The following is a 24,231-nucleotide window of genomic DNA, read 5'->3' as shown; positions in this document are numbered from 1 at the left end:
ATGAAGCACAGGGAGCAACAGTACTATTATGATCTGAACAAAGCAGGACCTCTTCGAGCTGCTCACTGACCCCCTTTTCTACCCTGGTTTGATTGTCTCTCTACACTACAAGCAGTCAGCTCATTTTATTGCTGTCAAAGCTTCTGTACTAAGATCAATGGAAGGCTCTCTTTGAGCAAGAAGACTATGAAACAGGTAGACAGGAACCAGGAAAGTAATAGGGATTAATTGCTGGAAAAAGTAGGGGGAGGGGAGAAACAGGCAGACAGTTGGGAAAAATAGAAAGAAAAAGTTTTTCAAAGATCTCTTGGCTGCTGGGGGTTTGCTCTTCCTTTTTTCCTCTCACCCTTCCAGGAATACAAACATTCACCAGAATGCACACAGAATTGTCCCACGCGTGGGTTTCTGTTGGACCCCAGATTTTTAGTTAAGAAATTGTTCCTATCAAAAGTGTTCATACGTTACAAAGTAGATAGACAAGAAACAGTGATTTTCCAGCATATTACAAGTTATTGCTTGTTTGAAGCATTACATTTTACCCTATGGACAAAATCTGCATACTAATTTGCAGAATATCTTCTATTCACTACTACTGATTCAGACTATTATTGGGAAATGATATATTATAGTCACATAACTTCATTACTGATGTGTTATTTCTAAAAAAAGCCCTCAAGGAATCAATAACTTTTTTTTGTAATGTTGCCAAAAAAATCTACTAAGTGGTAATATCTCCTTTTGCTTCTTTTTTTTTTAATTCAACAAAACCTAACCTATCCTACATTAATGTGAATTTTTGAATATTATAACATTGTCTGGAATAACATGAATCTAACCCTAACTTGAATTTACTTGTTGCAATAAACCTATAAGCACCTGTGAAGAACCTGACTATTTATAAAGGAGGAACAGTTTTGGGTTTGTTTGTTTTTTTAAAAGAAGTGCTGTTTAAGACCAAAATATTTGAGAAATTGGACGATTTTGTTTCATTGATGTTCTTTGAATGCAAAGAAATAAGGAGAAGAAACAAGCAGCCTTTTCTTTCAAAGACCTTACTTGTGTACTGCTGGTTCAATAAGTCTCCTTTGGCAGTGGTTCTCAACCAGGGGCCCAGGGCCCGCTGGGGAGCAGGTTTCAGGGGGTTCGCCAAGCAGGGCTGGCATTAGACTTGCTGGGTCCCAGGGCAGAAAGCCGAGCCCCACAGCTGAAGCTGAAGCCTGAGCAACTTAGCTTCATGGGGCCCCAGGCAGTTGTCCTGCTTGCTACCCCTTAACACTGGCCCTGGCTTTTATATGCAGAAAAACAGTTGTGGCACAAGTGGGCCATGGAGTTCTTATAGCGTATTGGTGGGTTGGGGGGACCTCAGAAAGAAAAACGGTTGAGAACCCCATCCTATGGGTTATCATGTTTAGCTTCTAAGGTTATTTAGTAACAAATTTACCTGTGCTTCCTCTTCTTCTTTCTTGGAGGAGTATCAACATCTTCAGCAGGAACTGGAGCAATAATACTAGATTCTTTTACTCTAAACTCATACACCTAGCAAGAGATACCATAACATATATCTCACTTATAGAAAATGAAGCTTTCTATTATTTTAGAATGATTTCCTCCAACACCTTACAAATTATAACAAGCCACAAAATGTATTCCCTTTATAGATATATCTCTTATTTTATCTTATTTGATCTTAAATGATCAAATAAAAATAGCTGTGTATTTTAAACTGTATGATACATTGAAATCACTAAAATTCATGGTACACATTTATAAAAATCAGAGAGGACAGCATTCTCAGGAAAACCACGTTAGTTAATAAATGCTTTTATAAGAATGAGTAATAACATATATTTTCTATCCAGTTTTGAAAATAGCATGCTGCCACCTAAATAAGCAATTTCCACTTCTTACCTGCCTGCATGTTTTGGTCCCAATTAATCTAGCAATTGCACAGAAGTTGTCATAGTAGGTGCCAATGAGAACTCTGAACATCGAGGCTTCTGCACCACTCCATTCCACGTTCTCAGGAGGCTCAATATTTGGCTTCATCTTTATTGGTGTCTGACACCTGGAATTTGCCTCTGCAACATCAAGAGCATCAATCAGGTTGAGGCTTCTCTCACAATTTAACTAAGTTTCCGTGACCCTTAAAAACATCAAGTTACGTGTGAACTGTAACAGAACAAAGTCCTGTTTTTTTTAAGTGGGAAGACACCACATACAGAAGTTTTTATACATCTACAGACAGAAGCTATAATCAGACAGTGGGAAGAATTCAGGTAGCACAGTCTAGCTTCTGAAAGTATTCCAGAGACAGTGCTGAACAAATGAAGTTATTCTCAACTTTCATTGTAAGGCTCTCTGTGATAAAGATACTATCCCATATCTTCTAATTAAATTAAAAGTCCAAATACACTCAAAAATATGTGATTTCTAAGGTTGTGTAATTATGCTTTGAGCCCTCTCCTCACAATCACAATTCATTTCTTATTAAATCATTGATTGGCCTCACCAGAGGAACTGGATGTTTCATCTTTCTTCTCCTCCTCCTCTTTATCATTATTTTCACCTCCAGTTTCTGCTCCTGCTTCCCTGTCACTATCTGTGTCCTTTGATTCCAACACATTTATTGTTGGTGTGCTGGGCCTGCTGGTGTTATTTGGAAGTCTTCCTCTTCGGCGGCCACCTGGGCGCTTTGGCGGTGTCTTTATTCGCTCAGCAGTCAGAGCAGCTGCAAACTCCTTTGCGCCTTCCTAAATAAAGAATAATAGAGTCTTCAGTACATGGGTTTGAAATATTTTAATTTGGGGAGGAGGGAGGTGAGACTGGATCACTAATCACTTAAAGCATAAATCATGAAAAAATGCATAATTTACACAGCAGGTTTCAGATAAAGTATCTATTTACATATTTTAATACTAAATCTAAAAATGTTTATCCACGATGCTTTTGAGTGTTCTCATGCTCATGATCTTTACTGTGTGCATCAGTAAAGTACACACAGTTTGAGATCTCAATTTACTTAGTTTTGATATTAGTACCCAATTCTATTTTCACTTTGACTTAAAGAAATCAAAGATGAAAGTATTTTTTCATGATAGCACAAATAAAAATTTTCCAGCATAAAGTCCATTGCCAAAAAACAGAAATGTTGGGAACTGTTAAGGTGTTATAGCTAAAAGAGGTCTGGTATTACAAGGAAAGATGAATACAGCATAGTATTTTCTCTCATTTTCTTTGAGATGGAGATGATTGAGAGAATGTATAGCAAACAATTTTTGGATTAGAAAATTATTTCTACTACAAAAATAACTCTTGGAACTGAGAGAAGTGGGGTGGGGTTTGAAACTATATCAAGTAAGGTCTCTATACCTCAATCATATCAGCTTCTTAAGGGACACAAACATTGGCGGAGACCCTCCCTGACAATGAAACAAACCCCTGCAGTTTAAAATGAAATTTAAGACAGTTCATAACTCTCTTACACCTGCTGTAGAAGATCAGTAGACAAGTCCCTGATCAGGATTGGGCCTGTTAACAATGCATTACTGAGAGAGGAAGATACTTGCAAAGGGTCACCATACATCTGTGTTTTCCCCAAACATTTTCTTGTTTTTGATCCTTCACCCTCTGTCCAGGCACTTTTTCAAATAAGAGGTTATTTCCAGATTTTTGCAAACAGAGGTTGCAGTTCAGAAAGAGCTGTCTCCATGCCCAGCTTGGTCTCTCACTGCAGCCACAGCTGCTGGATCCTACCCACCCAGGCCCCAGCTCTGGAGATGGGGAGAGGCAGGGAGGTGCTGACAGACAGCAGGCGCTGTATTCTGGGCCTGCGCCAGTTGCCCTGCCACAGCTACAGGGAGCGACACACAGCCCCGCACCTGGCCAGTGAGGCAGCAGGTACCCTATCCAAGTGCTCCTCCCAGTACACACACACGAACCCCTCCCACACACCCCAGATACTCCCTCCCAGTGTACACACACACACACCCCTCCAGTTGCCCCCTCTCCTTCAGCTCCCCCTTTGGCAATGTCCTGAAATATGGTAACCCTATACCCACACTGTTAGAGGTATGTACTTTCATATGAAATAATTCAACTTCCCACTTTGAACTTTGGCCTGCTCACTGGAGTCACTATCCTTACTTTTGTGAAAAGTACTATGAAAGCTTTGACTGCAAGTTGCTAGCACCTAAATTTTACACCTTCATTAGCACAGTATCTCCTAATACCACGTGGGACATTAGTCACTAACAGAGATTCCTATAGCACTACGTAGTATGGCTTGACTGGATTCATTTGACTACGGACTTAACCTTTTTCAACACTTGATTTTTATTTTTTGCTAAATAGAAAGTACAAAAAAAACTCCCAACTCTCTATCTACCCAATGAAATAAGTTATCTTACCAGATGCTGATAACAATGCTGTCCACAAGGTTTATTATCTATTGCTGTTTCTGTATTCTTCCGTTTGTAAGTGTTAGGAGTTGCGTGGAATGCTGTAGAATAAAAATAGTTCCCAAATAAGCATTTTTAAATATGTGTTTCACAAACAAATACTTGCAAAACTGAAAATTTATCTGAACTTCACCAAAAGTGGCCTGATGGCAATCATAGTAATAGTGAAAGAAAAACCTAAATGAGATATTTATTTATATTTATTTATTTAATGGTAAATAAGAGTGGGCAAGTAAAATTGTGCAAAGCTGATAATTTATAGTATGTTTCCACCTATTCAGATCACTATCTTAAGTAAAAATGATTACCCTTTTCACCTTCCCACCCTTCCTCCCCCCCGCCAACCAGGGGCAATCTCCTGGGTTAGTTTTGTTTCCCCCACCCTCTTTCAGACAGAGCACCAGTACCAGTGGGAGTCAAATTTCTTATTCAGGGACTTTCCATCAAGAACATGCTCCTTCCTGCTTCAAGACCAGGACAAATAGTGGCAATCAATCCTCATTTTTTCAATTATCATCAAAGATCTCATTTACATTAAACCTTTGGAACTTTAAAAAGTGGGAGCAAATTCTTACTATACCCACTTCCAGGCCACTTTACACTGCTCTGAAAGTGTAAAGAGGCCTTAGTGTAAATGAGACTTCAGTGTTCGCACAGATGCAAAATCAGCTTTAATAATCCCCTAACTGTTCCTTTGACGATCGAAGACCACCTCAAAAGAACGCTTCAACACACAAAAATACAATAATAAAAAAAGCCCTTTTGAATACTTTGACTTTCCTCTTTCTGCTGGAAGATCCTAAGTAGTGTGATTAAACATCTCTCCCTCTCTCAACTAAGGGCTGGAAAACTCGCAGCTACACTGTCCACAGAACGTTTGTTCTAACTTATATGAGTGCTTTTGAAAATTCCACATGCAGCCTGATGGTTATATAATTAGTTCTCCAGTAATTTGAGGGAAAAATTGAGATGACCTAATGTTTCCAATTTCTTTTTCAGATGAAGGTTAAATCACCACCTCTGAGGTCATCTTTATACATCATAAAAAAGCAATGAAGAACACACTTTAGTTCTGTGTTTCACCGTCAATATTTCAAGAGACATATTCATATGATCGTTTGTTCAAAAGATACTTAGCCCTCGTAACCACACATCAGGGTCACCATGGAAGCATAATCTAGATAAGCTACCTCACTGATATCTTTCTGTATTAGCTACTCCTGAACTGAACAAATATAGCCAGGAAGGAAGATAAAAATCAACTCCTTTTCGGAGGAATCCAATGACAGAGGGAAAAAAATTGGTAAGAAACTGAATGTCACTTTTATATTTCCAGTGGGCTATTATACACAATGATGAAAACAAATATTTTTACAAGTGCTATTAAATACAACATGGTATTGTTCTTTAATTAAAAGAAAATGCGATCATTGTGATGCCTGCCTTGAATTCACAGCGCTCCGCTACCCAAGTCAGAAAATTAACTATTTTAGGGGTGGAGTTTAGGGTTGTTGTTTTTTTAAGTTACTATACAAAATAAGTAAAACTAACCCCAGTGTGGAGGGCTAATACAGCCCTCCATGACTCTACTTAATTCCTAGAGTGAGAATCAGGCTCTGAAAGGATAACTAGTCTCCATTTAACCTCTAGTATACATTGACTAATATTTATTTTTAAGGCTAGTGGAAGTAGTTGCCCCGAAGATCTTTTACAATTTTGCCATATTAACATAACAGCAGTGTTTACATTTCTCCCTCAATTTAGTATAGGGAAAACCTGAATAACATGAATTATTTTCAAGCACCAACAAGTTAAAATGTAAAAGCAATTACTGTGCATTCATAAGATTGTATGTCAAGTCTCAATGGCAAGCAATTTAATTCCATAATGAAAATCTGATATTCAGATTGCACAATTCTGAAGCACAAAAGATAACAAATTTTAGACTATGGTAGTACATAGCAAAAAGAAAAGGAGTACTTGTGGCACCTTAGAGACTAACCAATTTATTTGAGCATGAGCTTTCGTGAGCTACAGCTCACTTCATCGGATGCATACCGTGGATACTGCAGCAGACTTTATATACACACAGAGACCATGAAACAATACCTCCTCCCACCCCACTGTCCTGCTGGTAATAGCTTATCTAAAGTGATCATCAAGTTGGGCCATTTCCAGCACAAATCCAGGTTTTCTCACCCTCCACCCCCCCACACACAAACTCACTCTCCTGCTGGTAATAGCCCATCCAAAGTGACAACTCTCTACACAATGTGCATGATAATCAAGGTGGGCCATTTCCTGCACAAATCCAGGTTCTCTCACCCCCTCACCCCCCTCCAAAAACTACACACACAAACTCACTCTCCTGCTGGTAATAGCTCATCCAAAGTGACCACTCTCCCTACAATGTGCATGATAATCAAGGTGGGCCATTTCCAGCACAAATCCAGGTTTTCTCACCCCCCCACCCCCATACACACACAAACTCACTCTCCTGGCAATAGCTCATCCAAACTGACCACTCTCCAAGTTTAAATCCAAGTTTAACCAGAACGTTGGGGGGGGGGAGGGGGGGGAGGAAAAAACAAAGGGAAAATAGGCTACCTTGCATAATGACTTAGCCACTCCCAGTCTCTATTTAAGCCTAAATTAATAGTATCCAATTTGCAAATGAATTCCAATTCAGCAGTTTCTTGTTGGAGTCTGGATTTGAAGTTTTTTTATTTTAAGATAGCGACCTTCATGTCTGTGATTGCGTGACCAGAGAGATTGAAGTGTTCTCCGACTGGTTTATGAATGTTATAATTCTTGACATCTGATTTGTGTCCATTTATTCTTTTACGTAGAGACTGTCCAGTTTGACCAATGTAAATGGCAGAGGGGCATTGCTGGCACATGATGGCATATATCACATTGGTGGATAGTACATAGCAAAATACAGAGAAGAGTTTGAACTCAATATCATGGAGACTGAAACACTGAACATGCTGAGCCAGATCCTCAGCTGATGTAAGTCGATGTAGCTCCAAAGACTGACATAGAACTGCACCAATTTACACCAGGATCTGCTACCCTCTTAGTGTAGTTCTAGGGTACTTTTTAATCTCACAACCTAAAAGGAATTGGTATATTTGGTTCCAATTTAAACCCAATAGTTACCAATAAAGCCCAGCTGAGGCTTAAGTAAGTACAAATTTAAAATAAATAATAATAATAATGGGGGGCAGGGGAGAGAAAACATTCATGGGACTCAGACTGTTCCCAAATATTGTATCAGCTTTGTATTGCTCCACATAGGCTTTGTAATCTGATGTCTGAAATTGAGATTCTTAAGCACCATAAGTCTTTACATTGCTTTATAATATCATATAAAATAGTAACAATACTATTTGAGTTAAAAAGTTCTTACCACCAGGTGCTGCAAATTTGTTAAATAACTCCTTATCAAACACTATATTTAAAAGTAATAGCTGCATTGTTGAACTCTCAGTTACTAGGAAGTGCCAAAGTTCGGGATAAATGCACAACTTCAGCTCTGCCCCCTTTGAAGTATGCATTATACTTAACTTTAACATTTCTTCTTCCCCTACATTGATGTTTATAGCTTTAATATTGTATGTAGTTTCTGGCATGTATGCACATATTCTATACCTATACATCCTTGATGTGTTCAGATGTTTTGTACATTAAATATATGAAATATACCTCAAAACAGTTAATGCCAGAAGTTTTATACATTATTTTTCAGTTTGTAAAAATAATGAAGGGAAGCAGGAAAACAGAAAGCAGTAACACAGAGGAAAAGCAAGTCTTTCAGTATTTAAAATTTTTAGTGTTGAAAATATGGACTTTTTATTGTTCTGAAAGACTTTTACTTTCTTCTGCATTAACAGTTTCTCCTCTCCTCTCCTCACTCCACAAGGAAAATGGCTCTGGATTAATTTGAGAACACAGTTGGGAATATTGATTGCAAATGGTTTACAAGACTGTAGCAATCTGCAGAAATCAAAACTATTTTAGTTATATGTATCAGTTTCACATGTGAACATTTCCATTATGACCTCTTAGGGGTGCGGCTAAATTTGTCCTAAAAACGTGTGCCAAAAATTCTCTCTGGTCTGCACAAAAGCAAATTTAAAAAAAAAAAAAGATCTCTGCTGCTGTGTTTCTGTTCTATTACAAACTAGACATTTCAGCATTTTAACACATCATCATGGACATCTCAAAAAGGTAGTGCATCAGGAGTTAACATACAAATACTTTAAAAAAATACACCACAAAAATTTTGTCTATATCAGTCAAAACTATGTTGGGTATTTTTTGTTGCTGTTGGTCAGTTTCTGGGTGGGGGGGCCGGGAAGAGGATCCATTCACAAAGACGGGATGTCAATATTGTGACTAGAAAAGGAGTACTTGTGGCACCTTAGAGACTAACCAATTTATCTGAGCATAAGCTTTCGTGAGCTACAGCTCACTTCATCGGATGCATGCAGTGGAAAATACAGTGGGGAGATTTATATACATAGAGAACATGAAACAATGGGTGTTAGCATACACACTGTAAAGAGAGTGATCACTTAAGATGAGCTATTACCAGCGGGGGGGGGGGGGGAGGGGGGAGAAAGAGGAGAAAACCTTTTGTAGTGATAATCAAGATGGGCCATTTCCAGCAGTTGACAAGAACGTGGGGGGGGGGGGGGGCGGGGGAGAGGAGAGATAAACCTGGGGAAATAGTTTTACTTTGTGTAATGACTCATCCACTCCCAGTCTCCATTCAAGCCTAAGTTAATTGTATCCAGCTTGCAAATTAATTCCAATTCAGCAGTCACTCATTGGAATCTGTTCTTGAAGTTTTTTTGTTGAAGAATTACCACTTTTAGGTCTGTAATCGAGTGACCAGAGAGACTGAACTGTTCTCCGACTGGTTTTTGAATGATATAATTCTTGACGAGTGTATGGTAACACCCATTGTTTCATGTTCTCTATGTATATAAATCTCCCCACTGAATGCATCCGATGAAGTGAGCTGTAGCTCACGAAAGCTTATACTCAGATAAATTTTTTAGTCTCTAAGGTGCCACAAGTACTCCTTTTTGCGAATACAGACTAACACAGCTGCTACTCTGAATATTGTGAATGTCATTCTTGCTATAGCGGAAAGGGTTTTCTGTTTTGTTTTTTTTTTTGTTGTTTTTTTTTTGCGGGGGGGGGGGGGGGGGAGGTTCCTCCCCCAACAGTGGAGGGTTTCAGTTTCCTAGGGATGCTAGAGTCTGGAAGTTCATTCCATAGCCAGATCTCTTCAGTCAAGAATGGAATCATTCTCCTGGAATTTGTGATCTGCATTGTCTCCAATGGGCTCACAATCCTCAAGACCTTACTCAATCCTAATGTTTATGAAGGTGCAAACGTTTAGACAGTATTTTAGGCTGAAATGTACATTTGTTCCATAAACAAGCTATTTGGGAAGTTCTCTCTACCCAATGATTATCCTTCTTCTAAATTCTGTTATTCCAGACACTCAGGTATAATTACGAGCAAATGAAGACAGTAATACACACTGTTCCAGTAATGTCATCACCTGTACATAAAGCGATTCCCAGCTCATCAAGTGTACTTGACATTTCAAAAGTTAATGACTACTTCTTTCCAACATTTAACTAGAAAGTCAAAATATTTGGATAAAAAACTTGAAACTATATAAAGTGATGCTAATATCAATAAGAAGGGGGTCTGGACTGATTAACAGGAGGATTAAAAAGAAAAACAGATCAAATGGGTAATTTCCATTCTCTCGTTGATTCTCTATGCCATTCCAGACACTTGGACCTCCCAAAGTAGCATTCTGATTGCAAAGGTGGAATTAGCACCCCACAATGGGCTCCTCCATTTCCTCCAAAAACTCCATCTGCTGAGGTCTTGACTTCATCCTGCAATGCTCAACAAAGGTGTGAAGGTAGCACATAGGAACATTTTAACAGCTTGCTATCACAGATGCATCTGCTTTGTCCAAGAGGCAGCTCATTCATATTGAGTGGACCCTGAACACTGCCAATACTATCTTCTCACTACTGAAGTAAACCTTGCCGATTAGTTGTTTAGGCCCAATTCAACAAGGTGGATTTGGCTACATGTCCTTTTTTAACACCTTCATATAAAACAAACAGTGTCTCAATCTGAATTTCTGGGTTTTTTTCATATAAATTTTTCAAGTTCTAGTTCCATCCAAACAATGCCATCTTGCTTCTTTGTTGTTACTGGGGGATAGGACAAGAAAAGTAGCAAATACATCCTGCTTCTGAAGGAAAGAGGAGGGGAACTTCATTAAAAAACATGTGGCGCTATCTTAAGTGCTACCTTGTCCTGATGAAAAACTATGTATGAAGGAAGCTTGAAGGTAGCAGGTAAGACCAAATTACCTTTTCATTATGGCTTGATTACCAGGCTCAATTACTTCAGTCTTAAAAAAATCTTTGTGATGCAATGAGCCCCCAATGGCACATTATCTGCATGAACTTGAAAGGTTACAGTTCCTGCTGAATTAACTTTCAGTGAGCCAGCATTCATTCCCATGTTCCAACTGTCCTGAAAAAATTCCAGGATATATGAACTTCCTACACAGCACAGGAATACCACCTATATTGCCACACCACCTTCCAAATTCTCATGCTGCAATGGGATAGAATTATCAAGATTAAAATGGTACTGTAGGATATTCTGAGGTTTATTTATAGCCATGCTATATTCTTGAAGTGAGTTTGATCACTGTGGATGACAGAGTCCAGTGTCAGGAGATTTATTGCTGGAAGCCAAAAATGACAATTGCAGATTCACCCATTCTGTGAACTAGTGCCATTTTGGCCAGTCCTCAATTATGAGAAAAATGCGTTCTGTGGGCCTGGCTATCTTTTGTAGTACCTTCCTCACTATGGGCCAGAGTGGGAATATCTATGCCAAGGTAAATTCAGCTTTTAGATAGCTATTCCCTCAAAACAGAATATGGAATAGCATATTTATTCTCTGAACTTCTGAAATACTCAAGTATCAGGGGGTGGCCGTGTTAGTCTGTATCCACAAAAACAACAAGGAGTCCAGTGCCCAAATAAATCTGTTAGTCTTTAAGGTGCCACCGGACTCCTTGTTGTTTTTGTGAAACATTCAAGACATCCTGTTACTTTGGTATTAATCAGATCGATATGTTGTTCTCCATACTGCCCTGAACAGCTTGTGACTGATTTTTCATTCCACTAGACATATGTTGTCTGCTTAGCTATTCTTTCATGTTGTTTCAATTCTCTGCTAGGAGAGTAGCTGACAGTTTTAGTGGGTGTTTTTCCCATGTCAACAGCATGTGCTATTCTTTGGCCATCTTTTTGCGTCTCCCTGCCTATTTATGTAGACAACCGTGATTATGCCATCAGACTGTGCTTGAAATGGCTAGTTGCGAAGGTTGTATCAGAAGTCTCACCTACCTCATATTGAGGTAGTTGATCAACCATTTTCCCCCCGCCCCCTTTGCAACCCATTTGCTTTGAGCAATTATTTGGAAACATGGGCACAATACTACATTCCAACAGATCAGATATATTTAATGTTCTCCCATGGGAATGACCCAGGTTACATCCTTTTTCCCAAGTTAATGTTATCAACCACCATCTAAGAGAACCATAGCCAACATTTGAAAAAAAATGTTACATTCTGGTTCCCAGGGGGAGAGCAGAAAGGGCTGCAGCACGGTCCTACAGAAGCGGGCTCAGGCATCACTTCCATTTTCACTGCCATGGATCCCAGTACATGCAATTCTACAGCCAATGACTGAGGTCATACAGGAAGGCATTTATCTGTCACTGAAGTATGTCATGCCTGTACCATGCTAAGAAAACTCCGCCAGCTTCTGAGCTGATAAGATAAGAATAGGGGGCTCTTTGTTCAATTAACAATCCAACCATGGCACTCTAGGAAGGTGCACAGGTGGCAATGGCATCCTATTACTTTTCTATCCCAATCTTGCCAGCCAATCATCTCAATATATGCTTTTCTTTCAAGGCTGCTACAAGTACCATCCCCACCTTGGTGAATGTCCTTATGACTGTTTACAATTTAAAACCAGAAGAGACTGATGAAAGTTTTAAAAGCACAGAAATCACTGATAATGTAACAGAAGTTATTCTGAGTTGACTGAATGGATCAGTGACTTCAGGGAAACTTGCAACATACATTAGGCATAAATTGCATTTTTCTGAAACTGTGAAATGTATGGATCCATACTGGGTGCTACACTGGCCCCTTTGGTCTGGAAAACTAGAATGATGCCCTAGATTTTCAATAGGTGAGCCAAAGTGTTTTAGATGCTCTGCCTTTTTGTGAGGCAGCAGCAAGTGAACTGGATAAGATAAACCTGATTTAAACCTGGTTTAGAACTACTACTTCTTCTTAGCGTATGCAAAATGTGCCTGGGGTACCATGCGTCCAGGATTCATCACTGAATTTGGTCTGCCAGCTGGATCATTAGCTTCTCTGGCCCGGGCCGGGCACTGATGGGGAGTGTGATGTGAACATTGATCCATGGCCCCCCAGTTAAGAACGGATGTATACTGAATAGCCTCACTTAAAGACAATGGAGATCCAAAGTCACGTTGGACGATCCACTGAGGAAGTGGCAAAGGCTACCAGCTACGGTATCTGACACTGCATGGGTCAGCGCTTGTGTGCATGTGCGTGTTTTACATTGAGCTCTCCTCCTCTGGAGTGACAGCCTCTAATGAAGTTTAGACTGAAAGGAATACTGCTATTTCTGAGGCTTGATTTGTGAGGAACCCAGATTTCATGTATGTAGAGTTCTTTGCCAAACAGAAGTGGCCCTTTGAAGGGTAGGGCACACAGGCAGATCACAGCTTCAGCAACAGGGACTCCTTACTACAATAGATGTGCCTTTGTGATAGATATAAGTAGCATCAAACACAAATTGCATTGCTGCATCTAAAAGAACATAGAGCACAATAGCTCTGAATGTTCATCTTCAGCCTTAGGGGCTTTGCAAGGTTCTGCAGCCATCTGAGCACTGTGCTAGATTATTCTACCTCAGAGGCAGGCAAACTACGGCCCACGGGACCCTCCTGCCCGGCCCCTGAGCTGCTGGGCCTGGGAAGCTAGCCCCCAAGCCCTTCCCAGCTGTTCCCCCACCCCCGCAGCCTCAGCTCACTGCACCGCCAGCACAATGCTCTGGGCAGCAGTGCAGCTGCAGAGCTACAGCCTGACCCGGTGCCGTGCTGCACGGTGGCATGGCTGGCTCCAGCCGGGCGGCGCAGCTGCCTGTCCTGGTGCTCTGGGCAACACGACTGTAGTGCCACCAGCCACCGGTGCTGCAGGCAGTGCAGTAAGGGGGCAGGGAGGGTTGGATAGAGGGCAGGGCAGTTCAAGGTGGTGGTCAGCAGGCGGGGCAGTCAGAGGGCAGGAAAGAGCAGGGTTGAATAGGGGCAGGGGTCCCGGGGGGGCAGTCACGAAGGAGAGGTGGTTGGATGGGGCAGGAAGTCCGGGGGGTGGGGGGGAGGTTGGATGGGGCAGCAGGGGTTCCGGGGGAGGTCAGGGAGAAGGTGTTGTTGGGTGGGGCAGGGGTCCTGGGGGAGCAGTCAGGAATGAGAGGAAGGGTTGGATGGGGCGGTGGGGGGCAGTCAGGGGCGGGAGGTCAGTAAGCGGTCAGGGGACAGGGAATTGGGGAGGTTGGAATTGGGGCAGGAGTCTGGGGGTGGGGTGGAGGTGGTCAAGGGATGAGAAGTAGCGGGGGTCAGATAGGGGCCGGGCCACGCCTGTCTGTTTGGGGAGACACAGCCTCCCCTAACCAGCCCGCCATACAATTTTGGAAACCTGATGGGGCCCTCAGGCCCAAAACTCCTCGCCCCCACCCGTTCTGCCTTGAAGATGGGTATCCAGAGTACCTTGACATCTCAAACGTCTATCATCCCATCAAGAAAGTAGCCATCCTTGAATGGCAACATGTACTTGGGGGCTTCTTAGTGAAGACCTCTGTGTCTTCTCTGCATAATGAATACAGTATTTTCATGAACCTGTTCAGCACAGACTTCCTGTTTGGGAATTCTTATTTCTGGTCTGTCAGTTCTTCGACATGCAGGTACAGAGCTAATGTTTTCAGTGCCTATAATGGGCTCAGAAAGACACTGGATCTGCTGAATTTCCTGCTTCAGTGTATTATGTTCTTGGTGATCAGGTCAGGAAAATCATTTTTTATAGAAATGGAATTTTCTCTCTAACCCCCCAGCTCAGGAAAAAATTCTTGAGACCAGAAGTTATTGGCCTAATCCTTCATGATTTCACCACCCTAAAGTGGGTCATCGCCTCAAGACAATTTCTCATTTGGAAGCTACTGGTTAATGAGTCTCTTTACTTGAGTTCACTAACAAGTAATTGTATATTGTACTCCCCTCAATGTCAAATTCAGACAGTTCAAAATCCTTTGCACTCATTTTCTAGTTGCTTCACACATTCTGGGCCCTTGGCTTCAGGATGAAGAAATAAAAGAACCATTTTTCTGATGGTACTCAGGGAAGTACTTTATTGTTCCCACTTGAAAATGGGAATTGACTGTCTCTCAACACTTTGTTAAAAGGTTTCTTCAGAAGGTATGGGCAATATGAATTATAACTGAATAGGGCATCCTTTCTGAAGGATTTCTAGGACACTACTGTCTAAAAATAATTCCACTCCATAAGACTAAGAGGGCTAGGAGTAAACTGTGAGGTATTCTCAGAAGAGAATAAAAGACTAAAGCAGTTCACGGATATTCGTTTCCCCTGCTGAGGACCGAAAAAATCTGAACAGGAAAAGAACAAAGCCCTCCAACACAGATCTGGTCAGTTTTCAATCTCCCTATGATAAAAAGAGATAAGTACGATAATGTATGGAATAGTATTGAGAAACAAAACTTTTACTTTAAAAAAAAAAGAAAAAAGAGAGAGAGAGCGCGAGAAACACTACTACAGGCCAGGCACTCTATCAACTTCAAAAACGCAAATGTGAAATCAAACTACACCAAATAATACATCCAATATTTCAAAGATCAGAAACTACAATTTTCACACCACAATGAAGTTAACATGTTTATTGTTAGCAGATGTTAGCTCATCTATTGTTCTCTTTTCTTATTCTGTATTGTACTCTGTGGCTACTTTAAAGTTTCTTGAGGTCTCATAAAATGAAATGCAGATTTACAAAAAGGCTATTGCACTTACGATGTAAGAAGCAGTCATATTTAAAACAGCGCCTACAGAAGAGAGTATGAAAGGAGTGCAGACTCTGCTCCCTCTGAACAGATTTTGCATTTGGTCCATCTATGTTTGGTGTGCACTCAGGAGGAAGAGCTCCTGGCAGCTGCTGCTCTGTGAGTTCTTTGTATCTTCAAAAAGAAAAGTAAATAAAAAGTATTGTTTATTCTATTCAGAAAGGGTCAAGTTTTGCTGTAACACCACTGTAAATCTAAAGTAACTCCTGATCTTAATGTATTTATTCTGGACTTACTGGTGTAACTAAGAAAAATCTGGCACTAGACACTTACAATAAACTGCCTGCTGAAAAAGTTGTTCTACAATATTTATCTTGGCAAAAATGTGAAGTTAAGTTATCTTTGGTCTGTGATTCTATAGCTGAAGTCAAAAGCCAAATTACTTAAATCAAAAATTATGTAAAGTATATCAATAAAGGCTACATTCAAAGGCATGACTAAGTAGCTCTGTACCTATTAATCCTGGGGGGGAGGGAAGGGTTCAGGGGAGGGATGTATTTACTTTTCAAAAATGTATTTTCCCAAAATGCTTCCCTCCACCAGCCCCTGCGCCCTCCCCCACACACCCCCTCCCAAAAAAAGATTACTGCAACAAAGCATTTCCTCTTTCCTTCACCACAGCAAGAGGACAATATATACCCATACAAAAGTGACTTTTGGCTGCTTATAGGGAAGGCTAACAATAATAAATAATACCACCATCTCTTCTATATAGCATTTTTCATTTGTAAATCACAAAATGCTTTACAAACAAGATCAGTAACCATATCCTCATTTGACAGCTCTCACCCAAGGTCACCCAGTAGCCCATGGCAAAACCAGGAAAAGAGCCCAGGTCTCCCGAGTCCCAATCCAGTGCTCTATCACTAGGACACACTGCCTCCCTTATGTCTGAAACAGCCACCCTTCAAGTATCACGTACATAAACAGTACAGCTGTAGTCAATTTATTCAGAACTTCCCAATCTTGGGGCCTAAAGTGGTCAGATCCTATTCAAAACATCAACAAACTTTAATACAGTAGAACCCAATTTATCTGAGCCTCCATTATCCACCTCTCCGTATTAACTGAGCCAAGCTCCACCCATTCTCTGGATTATCCAAATTTTTGTTTATCCAATCTGGCTCTGGTCCCAATAAGATCGGATAAACAGAGTTCTACTGTAACTCTTTTCTAGACAGTATAGAAACTCAAGTACCATATTATGCAGTGTACCAACACCTCTTAAGAAATCAAATCTTACTTTTCCTTCAATTCCTCTGCTGTACCCTTGTCCGGAAACATCGAGGAAATGGCTTCAAATATCTTGTCAGAAGGAAACTTCCGAGGTGGATGGCTCTCTTTGTCTGCACAGAGAAGCAGAAAAAGAAATATGAAGACGAATAGGAAATATTTTCTGAATAATATTGTGCTCCTTTGGTATTTCACACAGTAGCTTTATAAATGTTAATCTACTTGTAAATTTACTGTTTATACCAATATTTAAGGATGAAAAAAGCTGACCAAGAACCTAAATTACAAAGTAAAGAAAGAATTAGCTCTTCAAAAATCTGAAGCTTTTGGTTTATAATTACAGAGAAGTTATATTAAGGAGTTTTAAATGATTTTTCCTATCAACGGGTTCTTCTGGACAAATAAGTTATGTTATTTTGCCATCACCGATCATTCACGTATCTGCTTGATGAATGGTGCTGTCTTCCTCAGTAAAATATTGCACAACTGTATCCTTCAACAACAGTGCAGGAGTTGACCATCTCCCTGTGTTGGCAGTGGTCTATGATTAGCAGCACCACATTTTGCAACACTCTCTTTGCTAATCTGGGACTGACCGGTATAGGGAAATGCTGAGGAAAGAAACTATTTCTAACCTGTTCCATAACTCTTGTTCTTCAAGATGTGCTGCACATGTCCATTCCACTTCAGGCATGTGTGCGCCCAGTACGCTGTTGGAGATTGTTCCGTCAGCGATGCCCATTGAGATGGTGCATGTGCCCGCTGCTGCACGATGGTATAAAGGGCAGAACCACTGCTGACTTCCCTCATTTCATTCTTACTGGACAGAATCCAATATAGAGGGGAAGGAGGACGGGTCATGGAATGAGATGTACATCATGTCTCAAACAACAGTTACGGAACAGATTAGTAACCATTTCTGCAAGTGACTGCACATGCCCATTCCGCTTCAGGTGACACTCAAGCAGGTCAAGCCAGAGTAGGATCGGAGTCTACTTGAACAACACTTAAAGGACCACACGTGCAAATCTGGCATCATCTCTTCATTGCTGAGAGATATCCTAGTGTGAGGCAGAAGTATGGACTGAAGACCACAATGAGGTTTTACAAATTTCTAGGATAGTCACCGGAGCTAAAACGGTTGCAAAGGCTGTATGTGATTTTGTTGAATGTATTAATACTCTGCTTGGTGGAGCTACATTGGCCAATTCATAGCATACGCATATATAGGGGGATATCCAGGATGAGACTCTTTGAGAACAGAGTGGAAGTCGCTTCATCCTGTCTGCAATTGCTGCAAATAATTGTGAGGACAATCTGAACTGCTTAGTCCTGTCCAAGGACACCACAAATGATCTAACACCTGTGGAGTCTCTCCTCATCCTTGAACATGAGGCTTTGGAAAGAAAGAGGGTACATATACTGCCTAATTGATGTGGTAGTCAAACACTACTTCGGTGAGGAATTTTGAACGAAGGCATAGGTAAACTTCATCCTTGTAGGAGACGATATACAGAGGTTCATACACTAGAGCATGTAATCTGCCTGCTTTTCTGGCTGAAGTGATTACCAACAAAAAGGCTACCTTGATCAAGAGATGTAGCAACAATCAGGTAGCTAAAGGTTTAAATGCAGGACCATTAGCTTTGTCAACACTAAACTACTGGAAAAGCCCACAGAGGAACAGGATCTTCTACCTGGGGATATAAATAGTAGAGAGACCCCTTTCAAAAATCTGATTAACATAAGACTGGGCAAGAGGGGCGGGGGGGAGAGAGAAGAGGAGGAGGGAGAATGACTGTCCATCAGTGAATGGAAAACCAAGATAGCTGCTAGGTTGACTTTGATGGAATTAGTTGCCAGCCCATGTTGTTTCAGGTGTAACTGACTGTCCAGAACACGATGTATGGGAGCTCAGACTGGAAAAACCCCTTTTTCTTGGGACGAGATGGAAAATGTCTTCCAATTTTCCAATGAAGTATATCTAGTGTATAGTTTTTCTACTATTTAAAAGTACATCTTGAATTCTCTTTGAGCAAGCCTCCTCTTGAGGCATTAGCCATGGAGCATCCAGGCTGGGAGATGAGGGCCTGTAGGCTGGGGTGGAAGAGATGACCATGGTCCTGAGGGTAGGGTCAACAGAGCTGTCTGAGAGGATCAGCAGAGTAGGAAGGCCATACTGGAGTTAGAAATATGACTCAAGCACGGTCTGGAGTGATTTCAACAACACCTCTGGGCAGGAGCGGAACTAGAGGAAATGTGTTCAGGAGCGTGGCCATCCAGGGTAACAGGACAGCATCTTTTGAGAGACTCTGGGCTGTGACCTGTGTGATGGCCCTTCCTGTTGATGTTTGTTTCAAGCAGGTCTATTTGGGGAGTCCCACATAGTTGGAAAATGAATCTGGCAATGTCTGGCAGACAGACCACTTGTGGTGACTAGTGAAAGATCTGCTTAATCAGTCTACCAGTTTACCCTGGACACCAGGAAAGTGAGAGGATTTGAAGTGGACTGAGATGGTGCTACAGAAATCCCACATCCTCACTGCCTCATGGCATAGCAGACAACTTGGCTTGTCCTTGCCTGTTCACACAGAACACGGCCGCTATGTTGTCCGTAAGTACACCTCTACCCCGATATAACGTGACCCGATATAAAGCAGGTTCGCATACAACGTGGTAGCTCCGACACGCTGCTCTGAGCAGCGTGTTAAGGGTACCAGGCCGGGGCCAAGGGTTTGGATAAAGGGCTTAGAGTCTTGGGGGCGGTCAGGGGCTCCCCACACATAGGGTCTGGGAGGCAGGAGCTGTTGGGGGGGGGCACTTTTGGGGGCCCCACAGTCCCAGAGTGGCCCGGGGGACTAGCAGGAGACCGGGAGCAGCCCGTTCCGCTTCCCTCACCCCGGCCTAGCCATGTCGCTTGGGGGAGGGGGCTTGAGGGAAGGGACCCCTCCTTGCACTCACCGGCAGTGGTGGAAGCAGAGCAGCCCAGCCCGTTCCACTCTGCCAGCTCCCAGCCGTGGCGCTCTACTTCCCACCACCGGTGAGTGCAACAGGGCTGGGGCAAGGAAAGCGGAGAAGGCTGGGGCCGCGTCACTCCGCTTCCCGCCGCCGGTGAGTGCGGAGGGCGTCCTTTCCCCAACCTCTCCGCACCCACCGGTGGCGGGAAGCAGAGAAGCCCGGCCCCAGTCCACTCTACTCTGCCAGCTCCCAGCCATGGCACTCTGCTTCCCGCTGCAGGTGAGTACGGGGGGCATCCTTTCCCCAACCTCCCTGCACTCACCGTTGGTGGGAACCGGATCGCCACAGCAGGGAGGTGGCGGAGTGGAGCGGGCTGGGGCCGCGTTGCTCCACTTCCCGCCGCTGCCGGTGAATGCCTGTCAGGGGGCGGGGGGTGTGGATAGGGGTTGGAGCAGTCAGGGGACAGGAGGGGGTGTCAGGAAACAAGGAACGGGGGGGGGGGGAGGGTGTCAAAGCAAGTTCAATATAACGCGGTGAGATTTTTTGTCTCCCAAGGACCGCGTTATATCAGGGTAGAAGTGTATGGCAAGGATTTCTTTCCTTGATATGGGGAAGAAAGGCTTTATGAGTTAGCTGAATAGCCCTTAATTCTCGGACATTGCATCTCCAGAGACCTGAGGTGAGACCCCAAGCAAGGGCAGAAGCGTATATAACTACGGTCAAAGCCAGCTATGGAGGAGCAAATGGCACTCCATACACACATGAATGGTTTTTCCACGAGTTTAGAGGTCAAGACTTGTGCGTGTACTCAAACTACTATGTCTAGAGGATGACAAACTGGAGAGTGCACCGATGCTAACCACCCTTGCAGCTTTCAAGATGAACCACATAAGTGCATGAAGCCATATGCCTCAGAAGCCTGAGGCAATTTTGTTGTCATAGGATGGGCCCTCAGATTTAAAGCAACGGGACACCAGAGTCTGGAATCTCACCTGTGGAAGAAAGGCCTTGGCTTCCAGAGAGTCCAAGACAGCTCCTATAAACTTCCATCTTTCGTACAGGTGACAGGATTGACTTCTCCATGTTGTTAAGCAACCCAGAGTGTTGAAGGTGGATTGGAGGAGAGATAGTGGACAGCACCACAACTTTAGATCAGCCTCTCACCAACCAGTCATCCAGATAGGAAAAACATCTGAACTCCTGATTTCCTCAGGAACGCTGCCACGACTGCCATGCACTTTCTGAAAACATATGGAGCTGCAGACAGGCCAAATGATAGTACTGCAAACTGGTAGTGAGATTGGTTGACCATGAATCTGAGGAACATCCTGTGGCTTTGACGTATTGCTACTTGGAAATTTGCATCTTTTAAGTCGAAGACAACATACAAGACTCCAGGGAGAGATAATGAAAGCCAGCATGACAATGCAAAAAACTATTTTCTTCAGATATCTGTTTAGCTGTCGCAAGTCTAATATGGTCTGAGACCTCCTTTTGAGATCAGGAAACAGCGGGAATAAAACCCTGTTCCTCTGAATTGCTGAGAAACTTCCTCTATGGCTTCCAACTAGAGCAGTGGTCTCCAAAGTGGGGTGCGCGGCAGGAGGAGTGTCGCCGACAAGGCGGCAGCTTGGCTCTCCTGGACCTTTGATTCTTCGGTGGCACGCCAGCGGCAGCTCGGCTCTCCCCGCTCCGTCTTCAGCGGCAGCTTTTTTTTTTTTTTTTGCTTTCCTAGAGCTAGCCCTGGGGGTGTGCGATTCAAAAAGTTTGGAGACCACTGAACTAGAGGAGAGACTGTATCTTCTGAAGGAGAAGTTCTTTGTAAGACTGGTCCCTGAAAAAGGATTGGGAAGGTGGTGCGATGGGGAGACCGAAATAAACTGAAGCTTGTATCCCAATTCCACCATGCTTAAGACACGCTGATCCATAGTGATGCAAGACCAAGCACTTAGATAGTGGGACAGGAGGAGGAGAAACAGTCCTTGACAAACCCACCAAAATGCTTGCTTAGAACCCCCAGGCTGCCTGCACAAACTGGGTAGTAGTGCAGAAGAGTATGTGTCTGGTGGGGTGGGGAGGAAGAGAGAGGGTGTCTTCCCTCCTAAAACTTCTGCCCTTTTTCTTAACTAGGTTCTGGTGGCAAGCTGTAAATGATGGAAAGTGGTATGCCTGCTGAGGGCAAAACTGATGCTTTTTTAGTACAGGTCTATAAATGCCCTAACATGTGAGTGTAGCCCTGGAGTCCTTGAGACTATTCAGCTTGTCATCAGTCTGCCTAGAGAACAGCGACGGCCCCTCAAAGGGAAGATACAGAATGGTTGGTTGAACCTCTTGAGGAAGACATGATGACTGGAGCCACTAATATCTGTGAATTGAAACAGCCACTGCCGTGACTCTGGCTGCAGAATCAGCAGCATCCAAAACCTCCTGAAGTGAGGTCCTGGGCACCAACTTACTCTCGTCCAACACAGAAAGGAACTCTTGCCTCTTGTCCTCTGGCAATCTGTCCTTAAACTTTCAGATATTGTCTCAGAGGTAGAAATCATAGCAATGCCTACTGATTAGCAATCCTGAGCTGCAAGCTAGCTGCTCAATAAAATTTTCTGCCAATGAAATCAAGGTTTTTTGCGTCATTTGTTTTGGGGTAGATGTCTGGCAGTCTCCAAATGGCAGCTGAAACCGCCACTGATGCCAGAGGGGAGGGGGGTGAATCAATGTTCAACACCTGTGAGAGGACATAATACCTGCACCTCAGCCTTTTGCTGTGTGGGAAAGGAAGATGGAGTCTATCAGAGCACTTTGGCGGTCTCCAGAATAGCTTAAATTAAATGGAAGCACCATCTGAGCAGGTCCTATGGCAGCTAAAATGTCAATCAGCCTGAGACCTCTCTCTAACAACTTCCATCTGGATATCCAAAGCATAAGTCACTCTCTTTAAAGGGTCCTGATGGACTCTATAATCATCGGGGGAGGCAAGGAGGCACTTGCCCCACAGGTGATGAAGAGGATGAAGCCAAGGATGGATGTGCCCAGAGGGCGCGCAGCAGGAGGAGCGTCGCCGGCAAGGCTGCGGCAGTTCTTCTACCTTTGATTCTGCGGTGGCAGGAGGAGCGCGCCTGCGGCAGCTCTTCCACTTTTTTTCCTTTCCTTTGGCAGCATGCCTGTGTCAAATTTTTTTTTTCCTGGGGGCGTGCAATCAAAAAGTTTGGAGACCACTGTTCTGGATGAAGTAGAATAGGGAGGGTAAGGAGATGAGCTGGAGGCAAGCAGAAACCCCCAAGTGTGCCAGAACTGCCATTGGTAAAGGCCAGGAGCCCAGTTTCTTCCAGCCTCAAGTGGCTGGCCAAGATGGAGCCTCTGATGGGTGCCAGAGGTGGTAACCACTCAGAAGGGAATGGTGACGCACATGATCCACTGCAACATGTGTAGCCAATCTCCAAAGATAAATCAGCTTCCTCTGACCAAATCGGGGTGGGCGAGTAGTCACTTCTGTTTGGCCAGGGATCAGTGTCTGGAGCCCAAAGATGACAGTATCGGAGAGATCATCAACAGCTTCCCTCTGGATGGCACAGTATAATGAGGTACATGGGTAAAGGGAGGTGCCTGGACCCCTGCTGGTGCTTGGGAATGGGTATGAGGGAAAGAGAGCGGGGTTGGCGGGACTAGCAGGCTCCCTACCAGGCTCTACGCAACTCCCCCCAAAGCAGCCTGCCTGTCCCTGCAGAGCTGAGGGACTGCCCGGGGGGGAGGGGGGGGGCGGGGACTGCCCGGGGGGGAGGGGGGGGCGGGGACTGCCCGGGGGGGAGGGGGGGGGCAGGGAGGAACAGGACAGGAGGAGACAGAAGCCCGGAGACCATCTCCTGGGCTGCTTCAGCACAGAAGTGAGGGTGTTCCACCCTCATTTCTGTGCTGCCTCTAGAGCTGGATCTGATCTAACTACCAAGAGCAGCCATGCAGCGGAAGGACAAATCCTGACCCTCCCCAGTGTGGCTGGACTAGCAGCTTGGAGCCCCAGGCTCCCAGAAGCAGGGGAGATCATATTTCACAAGGGAGGGCTGATTTCATGGTCCGTGACATGTTTTTCACAGCCGTGAAATTGGTAAAGCCCTACTTATGACTAGAAGAACCTAACACTAGAACTATGGTTAAAACCAAAACCAACTATATACAAAATAGACAATTTAAGAAAAACCTGCAATAGCAAGATAACATGCTCCGACAACCATCATGAGCAGTGAAGGAACTGAGCAGAATCAGGGGCAGCACAGTGGCACGAGGCAGCAGAAT

At 43.3% G+C, this 24,231-nt stretch overlaps 1 protein-coding gene across 4 annotated transcripts in view; it reads right to left on the bottom strand.

Annotated features, from left to right (window-relative positions):
- EZH2 (enhancer of zeste 2 polycomb repressive complex 2 subunit) overlaps window positions 1-24,231 on the bottom strand; it is an 85,650-nt gene that overhangs the window by 14,085 nt on the left and 47,334 nt on the right. For all 4 annotated transcript variants that reach the window (XM_077810964.1, XM_077810966.1, XM_077810965.1 and 1 more), the window contains 6 exons: window positions 16,997-17,099; window positions 15,704-15,867; window positions 4,407-4,498; window positions 2,510-2,750; window positions 1,909-2,078; window positions 1,442-1,536 (listed from right to left, as the gene is read on the bottom strand). In XM_077810964.1, the coding sequence (XP_077667090.1) occupies window positions 1,442-1,536; window positions 1,909-2,078; window positions 2,510-2,750; window positions 4,407-4,498; window positions 15,704-15,867; window positions 16,997-17,099 (865 nt within the window). The remainder of the gene's footprint in view (window positions 1-1,441; window positions 1,537-1,908; window positions 2,079-2,509; window positions 2,751-4,406; window positions 4,499-15,703; window positions 15,868-16,996; window positions 17,100-24,231) is intronic.

Source organism: Eretmochelys imbricata, chromosome 2 (assembly GCF_965152235.1).
Source record: "Eretmochelys imbricata isolate rEreImb1 chromosome 2, rEreImb1.hap1, whole genome shotgun sequence".
Classification (NCBI taxonomy): domain Eukaryota; kingdom Metazoa; phylum Chordata; order Testudines; family Cheloniidae; genus Eretmochelys; species Eretmochelys imbricata.
This window is presented reverse-complemented; position numbering and strand designations above follow the sequence as displayed.